Raw genomic sequence first — 19,992 nt, 5'->3', positions numbered from 1 at the left:
GTCTTTGATTTTCGTCACCCTTCTTTGCTCTGGATGGGGGAAAACTAATAATTACACCTTAATTTGCTGCTTGCATACTTTTAAGATCCCAGTCACTATTCACCTAAGAAGGACATAGAACATTGTCTTTGTGGATTATGTTATGTCAACTTACCTTGTTGTCCATTAATACTATGGTCCTGAGTCCCCAGACACAGTGATTTATTCCTTCGAGACGTTTGGTTAGGGCTAAGATGTTTCTGGTGGCGTAGTGCCTAAGGCATTTGACTGCTAACCAGAAAGCTGGAGATTCAAACCCACTAGCCACTCCTCATATGGAAGGTTAGGCAATCTACTTCAATAGTGATACCACCTCAGAAACTCAAGAAGGGGTCGCTCTGAGTCGGATCTGACCTGACAGCAGTGAGTTTGGTTTTTGGTTTGTATGGTCTACTATATTCATGGATATATTTGCAGCATATATAGACACAAATGTAAAAATATCCTCTGCCAAACCTAAATATGTTCATGGTATAGCCCCATTTTTTAGTTTGTGTGTCTATCTATATATCTACTCATGAATTATTGTTATGACTGTTATGCAGGATTGTGTAGGTAATAGTCTTCACCTTTGTTGCCTTTAACTCTTGTGTTCCTCCTGGTGTTTTCCGTTACCTTGTTCATTTTGTGCTGACTGTCCCCTTATTATATATTGCCTTTCCCTTCACCCAAGTTAATATGTGTCTACCCTATAGTAAGTGATTTGCCTCTCCTTTCTCTCCCAGCCCTGGTAACTTATAAAAAATGTTTCTTTCTAGGTGTACATCTTTTCTTGACTTTTTACAATTGTGGTCTCATGCAATACTTGACCTTTAACGATTGACTAATTTCACTCCACATAATTCCTCTAGGTTCATCCATGTTATGAGGTGTTTTGTGGATCATCATTATTCTTTAATGGTGAGTAACATTCCACTGTGTGTATGTATCATAGTTTGTTCCATTGATGGACAGTTAGGTTGTTTTGATATTTTTATATTGTGAATAATGTTGCAAAGAATGTGTGTATGCATATATTTATTCATGTCATGGCTCTTATTTCTCTAGGATATAGCCATAGTAGTGTGATTTCTGGGTCATGTGGTATTTCTATTTTAAATTTTTTAAAGAAGGCAACACGCTCTTTTCCACAGTGGATCCACCATTTTACAGTCCCATCAGAAGCAAGTGAGAGTTCCAATCTCTCCAGCATTTTTTTGTTTTCTGTTTTTTTTGAACTTTGCTTTCAATTCTAGGGTGAGATAGTATATCATTGTTGTTTTGATTTTCATGTCTCTAATGCTATTTAGGTGCCTAAGGCATTTGACTGCTAACCAGAAGGCTGGCGATTCAAACCCACCAGCCACTCCTTGGAAGGAAGGTTGGGCAATCTACTTCCGTAGTGATACTGCCTTGGCAACCCAAGGAAGGGTCGCTATGAGTTGGGTCCGACTCCACAGCACATAACAACACCAACAAGAATGGCTAAGAATCATGAGCATTTCTTCATGTGTTTGTTGGCTGGCTGAATGTCATCTTTGGTGAAGTGTGTGTTCATATCCTCTCCCTAATTTTTGACTGGACTGTTTGTCCTTTTTGTGTTGAAGTCTTGAAATTTTCTCTACATTTTAGAACTTAGACTCTTGTCTGATATGTCATTGCCATTTTTTTTTTTTTATGCCTGTCTGCAGGTTCTCCTTTTACTCTTTTAATGAAGACTTTTGATGTGCATAAGTAATAAAACAGGAACCATGTCTCTCACAATATACAAAAAATAACTCAAGATGGATTAAAGACCTAAATGTAAAACCTAAAACTATAAAGATAATCAAAGAAAAATAGGAGCAAACTTAGAGACCCTAACACATGACATGAATACATTATTAAACATAACTAAAAATGTATAAACAGCAGCAGACAAACTAGATGACTGGGACAGTCACTTACTTATTTTGAACTGCCAATGCCAAAAAGTTAGAGATTTATTGCACTAATTACCAAAATTTTCTGAGAATTTCTGAGGCATCTATGGAGATCCCAAGACCAAAAGACACTGCTTTTCTGTTCTTCCTAGAACATCATTCCAAATCTTTATATGATTAATTATTTTTATTCCTTCCTTTGCTTAGCATTCAAGGGATTCTATAATCTGGCCCCAAAGAGGGAGAAAGTCAGGGAAACAAGGGCCTGGAAATCTGAGTTTAGTTCCTAATTCTTCCTCTTAAGACAAATCCTTTATAGGAGAATTTATTTATTTAAAGCAATATAACTAAGTGTATGTGTACATGTGAATATGTACACACAAAAGTGTGTAAATGTATAAAGTGATGGAAAAACCATTGTTAACTAACAGAGCAGATACAATTTTATCTAGCAATTCTTTTTTTCTTCATAAGTGAATTGATAGAAATGTCCTGACACTTTCTACTGGGTTGATCCACCATCCATTAGGATGTTAAAAATAAAATCACTCCTCATTCATCTCCTCTGCTATTCCTCCTCCAAGACCTTCACAGTGGGTCCCCTGAGTTTCTTAATTAGCTCAGACAACTTCCCCAGGACTTGAACTAACTCTAGCTGAAACTGGAAGTATATAAGTTCTCTGATTCTATGAGTTAAGAGTAATTTCTTAGACCTGGCATCCAGAGACTTCAACAGGAACATCAGGCTCATCTTTAATTCCTGCTGGTCAGAACCAAGCTCCAACTCTACTGCATGTCAATTCCTGCTAGTCAAACCTGGCTCCCTGGCTGCCAGGAAGAAGGCTTGGTCTCCTCAAGGTATCAAAGCAAATTGATCCCGTCACAATCCTTCTGAGAGCTCAGCCCATGTGCCTGGTTACCCTACCTGGCACATCTGTGCCTCTCTAATATGATTTCTTCTTGTATTCTGTCTAACTTCTTTCTTTGGAACTAGATTCTTTTCTTGTCCCTGGGCCCTTGTATATGGCTACATCTCAAAATACTTATTGCCTCCTGCTACCTTTATCTGATTTTTAGGGTACACAAACATTGCATGCTAGACTAGATATCCTACTTTCCTTGATGGACTGATGGTTTGCACTTTGACCCTGTGTCATGGGATGCCCAAGCAGCTCCTCTGTCCTGGACTCCTGCTGCCTAGCCATGCTCCTATGAAGAGATTCTTTACTTTTTCATGGGCTTGTCACCTTCCTTGCAGGTCCACATTATTAAGAGCCCAGCCTGTCACTTGCTCAGTAGTTTGTATAAAACTACTTGGTAAGCTGAGGTGTGCTCTGTTAATCTTCTGCTGTTTCCCAGGGAGGTTTAGGAATGAGTAATTCCAAATGCATGTCAACTTTACAATCAGAGTCTATATTTCCCAGCAGGCGCTGCAAGTTATTTTAAGACCACAGCCTTAGAACATAAGTAAGGTGTTAAGAAATATCAGATGCATTCTCCCATTTACAGCAAAAATATCTGATTTTGAACTCCAGTTTTCAGAGCTTTGCTTTAGCTGTCTCAGCATTCTGAATGTGAAGAGCCTATGATACATGCCATACATCAAATTTATGTTGCCATTGATACTTTGGATCTCTCTATAATAGTGAATACTGTTTAACAATGTCATTTTCATGAAATAATAATGTTCCCTTAGCCTTTCAATCTGCCACCAGGGCAATGCCTGAAACGTTTTAACATTAATAGTAAACAGACTCAAATGATATCAAAGCTCTAAGTACAAATTCAATGTTGAACACATTCTGGAATTCACAGTAAATTATAAACATTGTAAATTGTCAATGAGAGCTCAAAAGAAATGGATTTATTACTTGAGGGATGTGAGCCTTAGCAGACTGAAATACTGGTCTACCACTCTATGCTGTTTAGACTAATAAGAACATTTGGTTCCTTCGTTCTCTAATTTCCCTAGATCCACTGCCTCTTTAATGTAAATGCATCTATTCCATACTGAAATTAGGGAGGGAAGAAAATTGCTTCAGTCATACTCTGGGGTGAAATTTGCTTATACAAACTGAGTGCACATTTATCCAGAGAGAGTCAGGAAAACAAACAAAAAAAACTATCAAAATAGTCATCAGGTTTTAAAAAACGAGTCAGTGAAAGAGGAATTTGATGTATTTGGGATTGTTGTGGTTGTTCTTATGTGCTGTCAAGTTGGACCCGGCTCATAGCAACCCCTCCTTGGGTTTCCAAGGCAATATCACTATGGAAGTAGGTTGCCCAACCTTCCTTCCAAGGAGTGGGTTTGAACCGCCAGCCTTCTGGTTAGCAGTCAAGTGCCTTAGGCACTATGCTACCAGATTGGTTCCCTCAATTAAGTGTGAACTTTTGAAGAACACTCTAAGGAGATGAACATGAGATTAAAAGAAATTTGTTTTCTCATGGTTTGAGGACGGACATCTGAAGCTCCATTATCCTTTGCTGTTGTTTGAAATGATCTCACAGTCCCTTGTCTATGGCAGGGGACCAGGAATGTTAGTCTCCTGAATGACCAAATGCACTCTTACACCCATCCACCCACCACAGATATACTTATTACCAAACACATTTGTCCATTTAGCACAGCTATGATGGATAAGCAGATACCCACCCACTTCTGCTGCCCCTATATCCAGTCTTTATTCCCACTAGCCAAATGCAGGATCTAATTCCTTAATCAGTCTGAGAATACTGCATTCTGTCCTGCTTCTAGAATGTCACACTCTTAAATTTTTAGATTAATTTTGTATCTGGGGTCAAGAGAGAATCTTCTCTGATATGCCTTCCCATGAACATAGCTAACTCTATCTGGCTTCAAGATTTCAGGGAGCTGTCCCCAAAACTAGCACATATAATCAGGTGCCTTCCTTTTTTTCCTAGAGGGTCCTTCTATGACTTTATCATAGTAGTAAGCTTTTATGAAGAAATACGGGGAATTAAGATTGGAGGAAGACTCATTAACAACCTGCTATATGCAGATAACACAACTCCAGCATGCTGAAGTGAAGATGACTTGAAGCCCTTACTGATGAAGATGAAAGACTATAGACTTCAGTATGGATTATACCTCAAAGTGAAGAAAATGAAAATTCTCACAACTGGACCAATGAGTAACAATATCATAAATGAAAAAAATGAAATCCCTGAAGTTGTCAAGGATTTCATTTTACTTGGATCTGCAATCAACACCTATGGAAGCAACATCCAAGAAAGCAAATGTTGTATTACAATGGGCAAATCTGCTGCAAAAGACTTCTTTAAAGTGTTAGTGAGCAAAGATGTCACTTTGAAGACTAAGGTGCACCTAACTCAATCCACGGTATTTTCAATTGCCTCACATGCATAAGGAAGATTGAGGAATTGATGTCTGAATTGTGGTGTTGATGAATAATATTGAAAATATCATGTACTACCAGAAGAATGTAATAAGAGAAAACAGACCACAGATTCAAACAGGTTCAATAGAGACACTTTTAATAAACCTTAAGACAAAGACAAAACAAAGATGAGGGAAGCCATCAGCCTGTGGCCTCGGGGCTAATTATACATGATTGAAAACAAAGGGAATTATCAGAAAACCATGATTGGTGGAATATTGATGCATCGCCATCACAAGTGGAACTACAGAAATGGGTAAAGGACCATGATTGGGATACATATATAACTGAAGATTAAAAAGATATAAAGGGTGGGTTCTGGAGCTTGACTACTTGACTAGTTGGTGGTCCAGTTATGACTCATGACCATGCAACCTGAGTCATAAAATCAGGGCCCCAAACTTAATTTAAATTAGGAAAGGACACTTTCAGTAAGTTTCTTTGTTCTTTGTGTGAGCATAATCTCCTATCAGCTGCAATGATGGGCTCACATACAGCAAGGATCGTGAGGCTGGCATAGGACTGAGCAGTGTTTTGTTCTGCTGTACACAGGGTCACTATGAGTGGGAGGTGACTTGATGGTACCTAACAACAACAGCAATTTACTTTCAACCACCCCCTTCCCAAGCACAAACTGCCTGTCCTTAGGTTTGTCGTGGAATTTTTCTATGCATAGCCACAATGTTGGTTTGAAAGAGCTCAATTGGTGTCTGAACTTATGTCAAAACTCAAAATGGAGTTAGGGCTCCAACAAACCCATACTTCCACAAATCAGAGTGCTTTTAGAATTTAAGCTTGGCTACATGAATGAGCAAATCTGTCTTGGAAGAAGTGCACCCAGGATGCTCCTTAGAAGCGAGAATGACCAAATTTGGTGTCACCTACTTTGGTCATTTTGTCAGGGGAACCAGTCTCTTGGAGAAAGAGATCATGCTTGGTAAAGTAGAGTTCAGTGAAAAAGGGGAAGACCTTCAACAAGATGTCCTGACACAGTGGCTGCAACGATAAGCTCAAGCATAGCAAGGACTGTGAGGATGGTGCAGGACCAGGCAGTGTTTCATTCGGTTCTGCTGGGATTGCTGTGAGTTGGAGCAGCCTTGATAGTATCTGACAACAATGACAAGTTTGTGGTATGACATAATTAATTTATGAGATTATGTTTCTTTCCCCTTCTTTTACTTTTTCCCTTTTTTTACTGACCTTTTTCCCCCTTTGTCTTCCTCCTAGTGTTTCTTCTCTGTGTCTATCCCTCATTCTTCCCTTGCTACTGCTTTCTCCTTCTCTACTCTCTTTTTCACCTCTTCATAGCAAAAGATTGAAAATATCATCTTCTTCACTAGACTCTGAACTCCTTGATTGAAGGAGTCAATTCCTGTTAATAGGCCTATAATACAAGTCCACTGAATGATGTAATGAAAGCTTTTTGATATTCTTAATGTCCACTGTGAGCCCTACATGTTGAATTTATTTTCTTGTATTAGAAGCTCTTATGAAGAAAGCAGATATCACAAAATACATGAGTTATGGTTTCTAGTATTCAAAAATTACTTTAGAGCCTTTTCAAGGGTAAGCTAATCCAAATAATTACCTTATTTACATTACTATTAGGTTTTATCTTTTGATATTTTATAAATATAGTAAATGAGCATACATTTAAGATCTTTTCCAAATATTAATGCTTTATTGAAATTCAATAATTCATTTTATGATTAGAAAGCAAACACCAATTTAATAGCTCATTAGTTCATTAACCTTAATTGAAAAACAATTACTTGTAAGGAAAGAAATTTAGCATCTCTGTGTTAAATGTAACTCCTACTCAAGTAATTGTGCCCCCTCCACCAAGCTTCTTGTAAAAACAAGCATATAAACAAACAAAACCCTAAAACCTTGTTGATTGCCAGCTTCCATGATTTTCCTGCATCGTTATGCAGCAATTTAACCATCAGCACAAAACAAAAGAGTAAAGCAAATGTTGAGCTGCCTTCATGGGGTATTGGAGGGGAGATGGGGTTTGTAAATGAGTTTTCTCTGCTCTGAGGTTGATAAAGTATGAAAATTTTCTTACACTCATCTTTGTTTCCTTTTTCTTGTCAGCTACATGAAGTTGAAAATGTAATTTAAACTTGGTGCATTCTAGTTTCTTTTCCTTCAAAATTTGAATAATAATATCTACCTTGGAGACTTCAGTTAGCTTCAACTCATGTCAGAATTGTTACGGATAGTAGAATAGCCCTTTACTTCCTCCCTGAAGGCCAAGGAACAATCTGTGAAATCCCTAAGAAATTCTGCTCTACCTAGCAAACAGGGGTGTTCAGTAACCTAAGAAGATCACCAAACTATCTAAATTAGACCTTGATGGATTTTGAGATTTGTTCACATAGTTGGATCTTGTATTTAACATAGTTACTAAGGTTGAGATCAGTCTTGGAGATTGGTCTCATTCAGCTGCTTGGAGTTCTGTTGATGTTGTTGCTGTTGGTTGCTACTGAGTTGATTCTGACTCATAGCAACCCTGTGTGTGCAGAGAGTAGAACAACTTCATAGCGTTTTCAAGGCTGTGTCCTTTTGGATGCAGATTGCTGAGCCTCCTATGAGACAGGCCTTCAAACACCCCAACATGCTCCTGGTCTCCATTTTGAAAGCAAATTCCTTCTTACAAAGAAAACACTAAATAATTACTTTCCTTCACTTTTTTCCCCGTGCAGGTCATGTTCCTTAGTTAACATGTAAAACAAACAAACAAAAACTCACTGCCCTGGAGTCTGAGGAAACTTATAGTTGCCCCTCCTTAGGTTTCCGAGGTGGTATCACTACAGAAGTAGATTGCCCAACCTCCCTTCCCAGGAGTGGCTGGTGGGTTTGAACCACCAGCTTTCTGGTTAGCAGTCAAGTGCCTTAGATACTATGCCACCACAGCCCCTAATGTATAGTGGTGTCTTATTGAGAAGAAATACCTCCTCCTACCTGACCACCAGCCTCTGGGCATTTTATTGCCTCTGGCCGCTTGGAACCAGGCACCTCAGTGTCTGAACCTCTTGCCCTGTGAAGCTTCCCTTTGGTTGTTTACCTTTTAGTATATGAACCCAGTACATAAACCTGAGAGAAATGGGAGGGGTGCAGACCCGAAACCTGACCAGCCAGCCACCTCTGGATGCAGTGCTGCTTATGCTGTAAGCTCTCCCCAAATAAACTTTTACGTCTCTGAGAGTGATTTCAAGTCTGTTTTTTGGTCTCTCTGCACAAACTTATCTGGAAGCTTTGGCTTCACTGGGGATAGACCTCAACAAGCCTGTCTTCATAGGTACTTCTAGATGTGTTGGAACCACCAACCTTCTGGCTAGTAGTCAAGTGCTTAACCATTTGTACCTTTAATTAAATGTATGAGATATGTTAATTCATATGGTCCTAGCCTCTTCCAGTCAGATTAATTAGAGTGGTCAACTGAGAAATACAATTATGGAAAAATTCATAAGAAGCCAAAATGGTATACAAATGAATGGTGGATATTGTTAAGAGACAATTCTTTGTAGTTCTTGATAGTATCTGCTTGCCTTGTAAGAAAAGTACTATCTTTTTCAGGATGTTTCCATAATGAACATCTTTGGAATATAGAAAAATATTTTCATCCAGAACAAACTATTATACTATCCATATAATAAAGATATCTCCCTCCAAGGCAAAAGCCAGGCAGGATTACTCCTCATTATAAAAGACTCAGATTCCTAAGGTTGAGGTTTCTTTCATACAGTGCAACCCACTGTGTACTTAGGCATCACTTTGACTTCTTTGTGCTGCTTTCTAGGAATTGGTTCTCAGGGAACTGGAACAAATGCTAAAACTCTGGCTACTTTGACTGTTCTGAGTAAAAAATATTTTATTATTCTTAAAATTTTACTGAAAGTTATTTTACAGCTGATCAACCAGAATATTTTCCCATTATCTACAGTGTGCTCATTAAAGAGCTCTGATGGTGTAGTAGTTAAAGCATTCAGCTACTAACCAAAGGGTTGGCCATTCAAACCCACCAGCCACTCTGCAGGAGAAAGATGAAGCAGTCAGATTCTGTGAAGATTTACAGCCTTGGAAACCTTACGGGACAGTTCTACTCTGTTCTGTAGGGTAACTGTGAGTTGGAATAGACTCAATGACAGTGGGTTTGATTTGGTTTTATAGTGTGCTCATTCCTAGAATAAATGGATTATTTATTTATATGCTTATTTTTACAGATGAAATGAGAGCTCCTTGAGAAAGGTTAATATTTTTAATTCACCTTTGTATCTCCAGCATCTAGCACAGAGTCTAGTATATAATATAAATGATATTTCTTAAATAGTTTAATTAGTTTTATAGATTATTACTTGATAGCTGTCAAAAAGCAAATCTTTCCAATAAAACATTACCAAAGTACTTCCATAACCTGTAAATTCTTACTACTATAACTCCTCTTAGAAGCAAGGCATTTATCTTAAAATGGGCTGCCTAATATGCAACTGTTATTAAAAAGGTAACAGACAAATTAATTACTTTGCACTTGATATACATTGCATTTATTACTGGATAATTCATAGCATGTCTGTATGAGTTGATGAGAGTTGTTTTTTTCTATTTCTTTCCTCTCTGATTCAAGATTCTAGAAAACAAGTAAAAATTAGTGTGCAGTCAATAGATTTTTTTTTTTTTTCCTGGCTGGAACAATAAATATTGGAAATAAATTAGCTGTTGCCTTGTGATATTTTTCATCTTTACTCATTGCTCTGGATTTTGACTCATGACTCATGTGTTACGAAGTAGAGCTGAGTTCCACAGAGTTTTCTTGATTATAATCTTTATAGAATTAGCTCACCAAGGCTTCCCCATAGGGTGGGGTCAAATCATCAGCCTTTATGTTAATAGTCTAGTACAAACCATTTGTTCCCTAAGCTTAACTAATCATTATTTACTTCTTTCAAAACAACAAGCTGTGAGAACAATGTCTGCTTCTCAGTTTTCTGTTTGTTTTGTTTTCCAAACATAGAATATAAGAGACCACATAGTAACCTTAGTATAGATATCTGTAATATGCTTAAAATTAAGGTGTTCCTTAATTATTTTAAAAAATAGAATGATAGGTAGAATTAACAATTCATTATATCACACTAACCAAAATGATCTCTCCTTTTGTCCTTAATTTAGCCTAATGGTTGAAGTAAGAGGCCATTTTTATATCAAGATTTCAATACATATTATCTCTTAAACCTGAATATATTGAATTATTGACCTTATCAATGTGTTTTTGCACTACATTTTGCTAAAGAAAGAATATAATATTTAAATATTAGTTCTATCAATTGCTAGCATGTGATATTGAATAAATGAATTAATCTAATTGAGTTTCAGTTCCTAATTTATAAAATGGAGATAATAGAATCAAGTTTGGAGGTAATTGTGAAAACTAAAATAGACAATATATGAAAAGAATGTGACATATAGTGTCTGGAAATGTAACTTCCCTTCATTCCCACTTTTTCCCCATTTTGAGGCCTTACCTTTTCATTGTATTGTAGATAGCATTATCCACCATGAGTTTACTCTCTTCCAAAATGTTGAGAACATGAGATTTTTCCATCTTTCCTATGCAATATAATTTTATACGATCAAAACACAATTATAGTTTGACAGTTCTCTGCCATTTTTAACTTTATCATCAAATTTGTTTTGATAGCAAAATGGCTTCTGGTGCCAACTAAATCTATAGGATCCTGAATAGGTTACTTAACCTCTTTGAGCCTTCATTTTTCAATTATAAAATGGGGTATTAATTCCTATTTCACAATGAAGTCTATAGAATGAGATGAGAAAAATTGTCAACATTGTTATTACCCAATATTACTTTAGATTACTTGCCCAAATAAGTTATAATAATTCTTATATAATTATTCTATATATATAATCATTCTTAAAACTTTCTAATGAATATTTTAGTTCTATAAACCAGTGATAAGGAATGTTTAGAATAAACCTGGCACATGGTAGACCTGCTAGAAAGTTGATTGAAGACTTCTCAAGGCCTTTAAACTCAAACTCATTCAACCTTTTCCCCCACCACTAAACAAAAAATACCATTACAAGTACTTATTCTATTTAATTTTGGCTAGAGAAAGAGTGCCTATTTGTGGGACCACCAAATTTCTTTGAAGTGTATTATAACAAAGTTAAGAAAAATTCCTTTATGGATTGTCACTTGGGGTTCTGAGGGAAATATTTTACTCATTGAGAACAGGAGTAAAGATCTCATTGAGTGCTTGAGGTCCAGAGTGAACCACCCAATGATTTGGTAGAGAAAGATAAACAGAGCCTTCCTTGTACAATATGGTCTGAACTAGTGAGGAAAATCAGACAAGAAAGGGAGGAGAGAGGGTGTACTAAAGATGTCAGAGGTCTGTGCATGCATGTAGGATACAAGTCTTTTTGGGCAACCACTTTCTGCAGTACTCCATAGAGTTATAATGCTCATGAAACCTTGATTATGGAACCTTAATAAAATATGTAATTTAATATTAAAATAATACGGCACAGGAAAGTGGTAATGTTGGAAGAATTAGACACCAAGAGGCATATAAGATTGAGAAAGTACACAGCCTGAAGATGTGCAAAATTGTGCAGTAGAGATTGAACTTCCAAGGAACAGAGTATTGGGGTTTTATGAAAATTTTGGCCAGATCTCAAGGGACAGGTAAGCCCCCATAAAGACTTACAAACTAACATGATTTTAGATTACATTTGTTATTTTCCTTTTATTTCCTACTAAATCGAATGCATCTGACCTCACAATTCAACTCATATTTTAATTTCTGAAGTCAGTCATGATCCTTTTTTGCCAAATTCAATAACTACCATAACTAATTGATTTTTTAAGGATTTTGATTTTACTTGGGTCTACAATCAACACCCATGGAAATATCCATCAAAAACTCAAATGACATATTGCATTCGGCACTTATGCTGCAAAAGACTTTTTTTAAAGTATCAAAGAGCAAAGATAGCACTTTGAAGACTAAGGTGTGCCTGGCATAAGCCATGGTATTTTCAATCACCTCATATGAAAGCATGTGAAAGCTAGGCAATGAATAAGGAAGACTGAAGATTTGATGCACTTGTATTGTGGTGTTGGTGAAGCATATTGAATACACCATTGACCGCTGGAAGAACGAACAAATCTGTCTTGGATAGAGCCAGAGAGCTCCATAGAAGCATGGATGGTGTGACTTCATCTCTTGTTCTTTGGTCATATTATCAAGGGGGCCCAGTTTCTGGAGAAGGATATCATGCTTGGTAAAGTGGATGGCCAGTGAAACAGGAAGATCTTCAATGTGATGGAATGACACAGTGGCTACAGTAATGGGCTCAAACATAGTACTGATTGAGAGGATGTCCCTGAACTGCGTAGTGTGTCTTTCCATTGTACATAAGGCCACTATGAGGTAGAACCAATGGCACCTAACAAGAATAATTTTGTTTTGATGCTACAGTTGTTAATTACTGGCATCGTTATATAGAAGATTGGTTACACGTATGAACTTTGGTATTGGAAGAGCTTTTTAATCTCATTTCTGAATAACTTGGCAAATCACTTAAGTTTCTGAGTTAGTTCACTTGTTATCATAGTTACATCATAGGATTGCTTTGAGAATCAAAGAAGAAAGTTTGTAAAACTCTTGGGGAGAGTCTGACAAATCCTAAGTGCTCAAAGAAATTTAGATTTTTAATTTTTAATTTATGGTACTCCTCTCTTTGTTCTACTCCTTAAGTATCTGACCATTCTATTTCAGTCTCAATTACTGGGTTTTCTTCTCCCCATGTCTTCTTCCCTGTTGTTGTTGCTCAGGGTCCATCTTTGGCACTTCTAGTCTTTTCATTCTCTATTATCCTCTCCCAAATACCCCTCTTCACCTTGAACTTCTATCCTGAAATTTAAGCCCATGCTCCTTCTTTTCTATTCCCTGTGTTAGTGGTTCAAATATTCACCCAGTAAATCAAGTTTACAAGCAAGATACAGTAATTTTTTTTTCTTTTCTTTTACATGTGTTAATATAATTTGAAAAATTATTTGCCCTTTCCATTCTCACTTCCTTTGTAGAAAGAGCCTCTTGCCTCACTTCTGTATGCTTCCTGTTCTTTTGGTGGTATTCCTGGCACAAATGGTTAAGCGTTTTGTTAATAACTGAAGGTTGGCAGTATGAATACACCTAGAGTGCTCAGAAGAAAGTCCTGGTTATCTGCTTTTGAAAGATCACAACCATTGAAAACTCTGGAGCACAGTTCTATTTTGATACACATGATGTTGTCATGACTTGGAGTTGATTCCATGGCAACTTAAAAAATAATAATAATAAAGTTTTGTTTGTGCTATAACCCAAGTAACCTTTCTAAAACAAAGATCTGACTGTGTCTGTGATTTTATTAAAGGGTTTTAAGATTGCCCAATTGTTACAGAATTATATCTAGCCTTCTTCCTGTGGAGTTTAGGCCCTTTCCAATCTGACCATAACCTATTTTCATACTTGAACATGATTAACGCCAAAATTCTCCTTCATCTTATAAAATGTTCAACTTCAAATTTCCAGCTCAAACACCTCCTTTTCTACAAACTCTTCTTGATCCTCTTTCTCTTTATATGCCAGAAAAAAAAAAAAAAAATTCCTTGTTTGTGTCATCTGTGTATGTAAGTCATATTAATGTAAATTTTTTAGAGGTAGGTAATATTTTCTACTTATCACTATCTTCTTCAGTAATTAGATCAATGACTGGTAGTTAGCAGGCACTTTACAGTTATTTAAGAACCAACTAATTAAATATAAAGTAAAATGTTTATCTATCTCCACTATTCCCAGAAATAGAAGCTACAAAAGATATTAATTGCTTGTTATTGATCAAAATTAATGTATTTTATTTAAGATTCTTAGTTTCTATAGTTACAGACTATTTTACTATTTAAGATAGATTTACAGACATCCATATTATTATTCTCTTCAAATCTTGTATAAGAATTGGAATATTTCGTCCAAAAAATATACTTGTCATCTACGATAGTCTCAAATCTCTTCTGGAAAGGATAGATATTAATTGTTTAAATGAATTACTTTTTTGCTGAATGGAAATTACTGATTTGTCAGTATTTCAAAGTTCCTTAATCCATCTCATCATTTCGCATCTCTCTCTGCTGGGGTTTAGAGCAATCTGAAAGGGTGAGAGTGGAGAATGCTGTCCAAAACAGCAGCATCTAATCATAGCATCACCCCACCAGTTGCTGTCTAGTTGTTTCTGACCTTGATGGCCTCATGTATGTCAGAGTAGAACTGTGCTCCACAGGGTTTCAATGAATGATTTTTTAGAAGTAGATCACCAGGCCTTTCTTCTGAGGGTGCTCTGGATGGACTTATGGACTTGAACCTTTTAGTTAGCAGCTGAGCCCATTAACCATTAGCATCACCCAGGGCCTCTTGTAGCATTATAGACTTGAAAAATTGGAACCTAATTTTTTTTAATATCTGAAAACTCAATTCTAAAAAGCTCCTTGACTTGTCTGACATCATACAGTTATGTAGTAATTAATCCGGAGATACCAGCTTAGTCTCCTAACTCTCAGTATATGTGCATTCTAAAAACTGTTAGCTCTTTGATATGGCTCACTGAGCCCAACCCCCAAAAAGCAACATTTCTCCTCAACGCATATTCATCTATACATTTAGCTGGGATTCAGGAAGCCATTATGTAACAAAATACGATTTTAGGAAGAAGAGGGAAGGCACTTATTATCAAAGTTATTATAAAAAACAAGCAGACAAGAAAACTGAAACTTGCCTTCTCTAAAATAATAAATTGCTTCTCGCTTCTGATCTTTATCCTTGACTAACTCTGAGCACTTGGGTTTTATTTCTTTTACTTAGAGCTCTCCAATTTCATCCTTCCTTTAATAATCCGTGTTTGCTGAAATCCAGTGAACTGGAATGGAGTTTGCCAACTTTTCCTTTTCAAACAAATTCACTCATTAGGCTGGCTTCCCAAAATTTCCCAATCTACAGGCAATACCTCAGCTTCTAGCTGTTAATTTGCATCTTATTTTCTTTTAACAGCTATAACTTGTTGAAACATTTTCCGTAAAGATAATTGCACATAAATCTTGACTTTGCACAAACACCACAATCTGTGTGGTGATGAATACATATGGCTTATCATAATAAAGACTCCATTTAGTGTTCTTGCTTGTTTCCTAGAACCACAATGGTCATACATATTTTTAGGGGCAAAAATGAAATCATTTTTTATTTTCAAATTAGTTTGAATTACAGAATTTTGCAGGTGCTAGTTTCTTTCTTTCTATGCTCTGATAGCCTCTGGGCATCTATGCTGGAACTTTTATTTAATGAGATATTGTTCATGCTTTACTAAGTGCAAGGGCTTTGCTATCTCTTTGATACTGAAACATTTCTATAATTTACAAACTAATTTGTGAAACTGAGTATCTGCTACTGTGAATATCCAGGACTGACCTTTTTTTTCCTTCACTTCTTATAATCTGGTGGCGTAGTGCCTAAGGCATTTGACTGCTAACCAGAAGCCTGGCAGTTCAAACCCACCAGCCACTCTTGGGAAGGAAGACTAGGCAATCTACTTCGGCAGTGATACCGCCTTGGAAACCCAAGGAGGGGTCCCTATGAGTTGGATCTGACTTGACGGCAGTGAGTTTGTTTTTGATTTTTCTTATAATCCAATTTCAAATATGAGGGTGCTTCATGTGTTGTTTTTTATGTGAAGACTTGAGAAAAGAGACACTTGAATTTGACCATCTTTTCTACCACCTATGAAACCTCTGGTAGCATAGTGGCTAAGACACTTACCTGCTAACCAGAGGGCTGGCGGTTCAAACCCAGCAGCCACTCCTCGGAAGGAAGGTTGGGCAATCCTACTTCCGTAGTGATACTGCCTCGGAAACCCAAGGAGGGGTCGCTATGAGTCCGGGCCGACTCGACGGCACACAACAACAACAACAACAACAAATTAAACCTCTATGATCCTATTAATCCTGTTTTGTAAAATAAGTGATTGAATTAGACTGAATATGAGCTACCCATACAGCAAAGACTACTACTTAGGAGCAAATTCCTTCTACAGATAGTTATTTGTGGCTCATTTGACAGTCAAAGACCCCTTGGGTCCCTGGTGGCCTAGTGCTGTGGACCACTTTTTTGGCTAGTTCTGGGAAATGTTGCTGCTGTTGTTGTTGTTATGTGCCTTCGAGTTGGACCCGACTCATAGTGACCCCTCCTTGGGTTTCCGAGGCAGTATCACTATAAAAGTAGATTGCCCCAACTTTCTTCTGAGGAGTGTGGCTAGTAGGTTTGAACCACCAACCTTCTGGTTAGCAGTCAAGTGCCTTAGCCACTATGCTACCAGAGCTCCCTAGGAAATGTGGAAGAAACAATCAATTGCCCTTGTGTTGCACATGCTGTGAGTATAAGCAGTATAAAAGAAAACAAATGGGAAAATCAAATAGCATCTTCTTTTTCCAAATATTTACTGAAATTTTAAGCAAAACAAATAAATAATCACCCTCTCAGAAGTGTGTAAAATTTTTAAAAAATGCTCTTGCAAAGAAATAAATATTAAATTTCCTGATTTTTAAAATTATGATTTCTAAAATTAAAAAAAATGTGGCATAGTTTTTTATATTTTATTAAATAACTTTCATTCATAACAATTTGCTCATAGCTAGCTACATCTAACTGCTTTATTATGATTTTTTTAGAATGAAGACTTCAAGAAATACAAAATTAAAGGACAAATGAATTAATTCAGAAAACATTTGCTGTACATCAATTATGTACAGAATGGTTGACTTATTGAGGAAAGACATGTAATTACTTTTATTTGAGAAGCTTTAAAATATGAATCTCCCTTGATTTAATTTTCTCTAGTATTGGCCAGGCACAACGCACTTTTTCGTGAATTGAATTTTGCCCTCACCCCACCCCCCAATACAAGTGTCAACTTGGCTAGGTTATGACTCCCAGCATTGTGTTGTTATTCTCCGTTTTGTAAACTATCCTCCATTTTGTGATGTGTTATAAATCCCAATCTCTATATGTTAATGAGACAAGATCAGTGTAGGGTGTGTCTTGAATCATACATAACCTTATAAGAGAGTAAGACTCATGCCCTTACTCAAGTCACACTTTTACTTAAACAATACCCTTACTCAAGTCACATCCTTGCTTGAGACATACCTTCTTACTTAAAAGAGATAAAGGGAGAGAGAAAAGAACAAAGAGGAAATGGGCCTCACTACTACCAAGAAAGAAGAGCAAGGAGAAGAGCACATCCATTGGAACTGGGGTAACTGGGGTCCCTACACTGAGAACTTCCTAGACCTTGGGGAAGATTGATACTAAGACACATGGACATCTCCAAGGAATGCCAAGCCCACAGATGTAGGAAGCACACAGTGACCTTCCACTAGAGCAAATGCCCTGATTTTGGACTTCCATCCTCCTAAACTGTGAGAAAAGAAATTTCTATTTTGTCTAAGCCATCCACTTATAGTATTTCTGTTATAGTAGCACTAGATAATTAAGACTGCACTTAATAATTTAAATGGAGTATCTTATTTAATGCTCATAAATAATAGCTTTAATGGGTAATTTTTCAGTTTTCTCCATTTTAGAGATGAGAAAATGGAAACTTAAAAAGATTAAGTAACATGCCCAAATTGCCCAAGGTAGTGAACAGCAGAAATAGGTTTTGAAGCCTGCTTTATGTGACTTCATAGCTCAGGTTTGTAACTACTTTACTACCTAGTTCCTGAAGACATGTGTGGAATGGGAGTTTTCCTAAACCACCTGTGCTTCATTGAAGTACTTTATTACAACTTTTAAATATGGTCATGAAGTCCTAGTATTCAATAAACCTGAAAAAATGTGACTTTCAGGAGGAGACGGCACAGCTTGATATGAATATAAGCAACAAGGATTCAGAAAAGTTTGACAATTCCCTGGAAGATAGTTAGGAAAAGGGCCTCTAATTTCTAAGAGAGTGGTTGACATGAGTAAAATCTCCAGGAAGTCTGAGCAGATGGGATAGTAATGATCTTTTGAGAGACATGAACCTGTTGAGTAAGGTTTAAATTTTTCCAGAATGCTGGAGAATATCCATTAAATTTGAAATTTCTAGGCATATGTCCCTCTAATATAGGCATATCTTGTTTTTTGTGCTTTGCTTTAATGCATTGTGCAGATATTGTGTTTTTACAAATTGAAGTTTTGTGACAACATTGCATTGAGCAATTCTACCAATGCCATTTTCCCAATAGCATGTATTCACTTCACGTCTCTATGTCCCATTTTGGTAATTCTTACAATATTTCAAATTTTTTTCATAATGCTATCGCACATTTAGTAGACCACACTAGTATAAACATAACTTTCATATGCACTGTGAAACCAAAAAATTCACATGACTTGGTTTATTGCCCTATTTGCTTTATTGCAGCAGTCTAGATCTGAACCTGAAATACCTCTAAGGTATGCCTGTATTTGACTTGTGTACAATTTGTTCTCAGTGCTTGGGGTTTTGTTTAAGCAAAACAAAACAATAAGACCTCTGATTACTTTCACCACTGCACTACTGTAGCTTTCTTAATCTAATTTGACATTATAATACCGTGAATACTATATATATATATATATATATATATATATATATATATATATATTAGAGTTATTTGATGAAAAATGATTTTGTTGCAAAGGTATAAATAATTACTCCCCTTCAAATTTTGTCTCCCAAATATGTTATGTTATGTTATGTTATGTGCCGTCGAGTCGGACCTGACTCATAGAGACCCCTCCTCCTTGGGTTTACAAGGCAGTATCACTACGGAAGTAGATTGCCCAACCTTCCTTCTGAGGAGTGGCATTTGAACCGTCAGCCTCCTGGTTAGCACTATGCTACCAAAGCTCCCTCCAAATATATAAGCAGGTAAATATGAAAATTTCCTATTCTTTAATGGTAGAAAATTCAGTTCTTTTTCAGAAATAATTGTATTTTAATCCTTCCAAATTCAAGAATTATTTTTCTTTTATTGGAAAAACACAATAAAGCATACATCACAGGGATCTTATTGATTCTTAAGAGTTAGCATTGTGTTTTCTGTTTTGGTAAATGTGAAAATTACTTTATGAGGTCAAAAGATACTATTTTTTTTTTGTTACTTACCCCAAAAGATGTCTTTGCTTCTGAAGATGAAAGGGAAGAAAACTTCAGTGCAGGCCAAAATAAGTGTAATTCCCAATACTACAAGAGCTTTCATTCTAAAAGTAGAATAAATAAATAAAAACATATGAACAAACAGTGGAAATTTCAATTAGATTTTTTTTCAATAACTTATTTGTTAGAGGTGTGTATCAATTCACTTCTTACTCTCTCTGTGGAGGTAACTAATTCTCATAAGCTTGAATCTAGAACACTGGAGATTCTGAATTGCCTTCTGTATCAAGAAAAATTGCTATGCCCTCTCAGGGTATAGTGTGGAACAGTTAGAAATACCTATTAGATTCAAATTATTTGAAAATGGATTTTTCATATTTGGCAGCTAT

General features: G+C 36.5%; 1 protein-coding gene across 1 annotated transcript in view; it reads right to left on the bottom strand.

Moving 5' to 3' along the window:
- TPO (thyroid peroxidase) overlaps positions 1-19,706 on the bottom strand; it is a 216,482-nt gene extending 196,776 nt beyond the window's left edge. The window contains exons 1-2 of the mRNA XM_007948120.1: positions 19,613-19,706; positions 10,888-10,972 (exon numbers count right to left, since the gene is read on the bottom strand). Coding sequence (XP_007946311.1) covers positions 10,888-10,972; positions 19,613-19,706 — 179 coding nt within the window. The remainder of the gene's footprint in view (positions 1-10,887; positions 10,973-19,612) is intronic.
- Positions 19,707-19,992: the final 286 nt, after the last annotated feature.

The sequence above is a fragment of the Orycteropus afer genome, unplaced genomic scaffold (assembly GCF_000298275.1).
Source record: "Orycteropus afer afer isolate SDZICR_OR568_19922 unplaced genomic scaffold, OryAfe1.0 scaffold00204, whole genome shotgun sequence".
Classification (NCBI taxonomy): Eukaryota; Metazoa; Chordata; class Mammalia; order Tubulidentata; family Orycteropodidae; genus Orycteropus; species Orycteropus afer.
The sequence above is the reverse complement of the archived record's forward strand: the minus strand, read 5'-3'. Positions and strand labels throughout refer to the sequence as shown.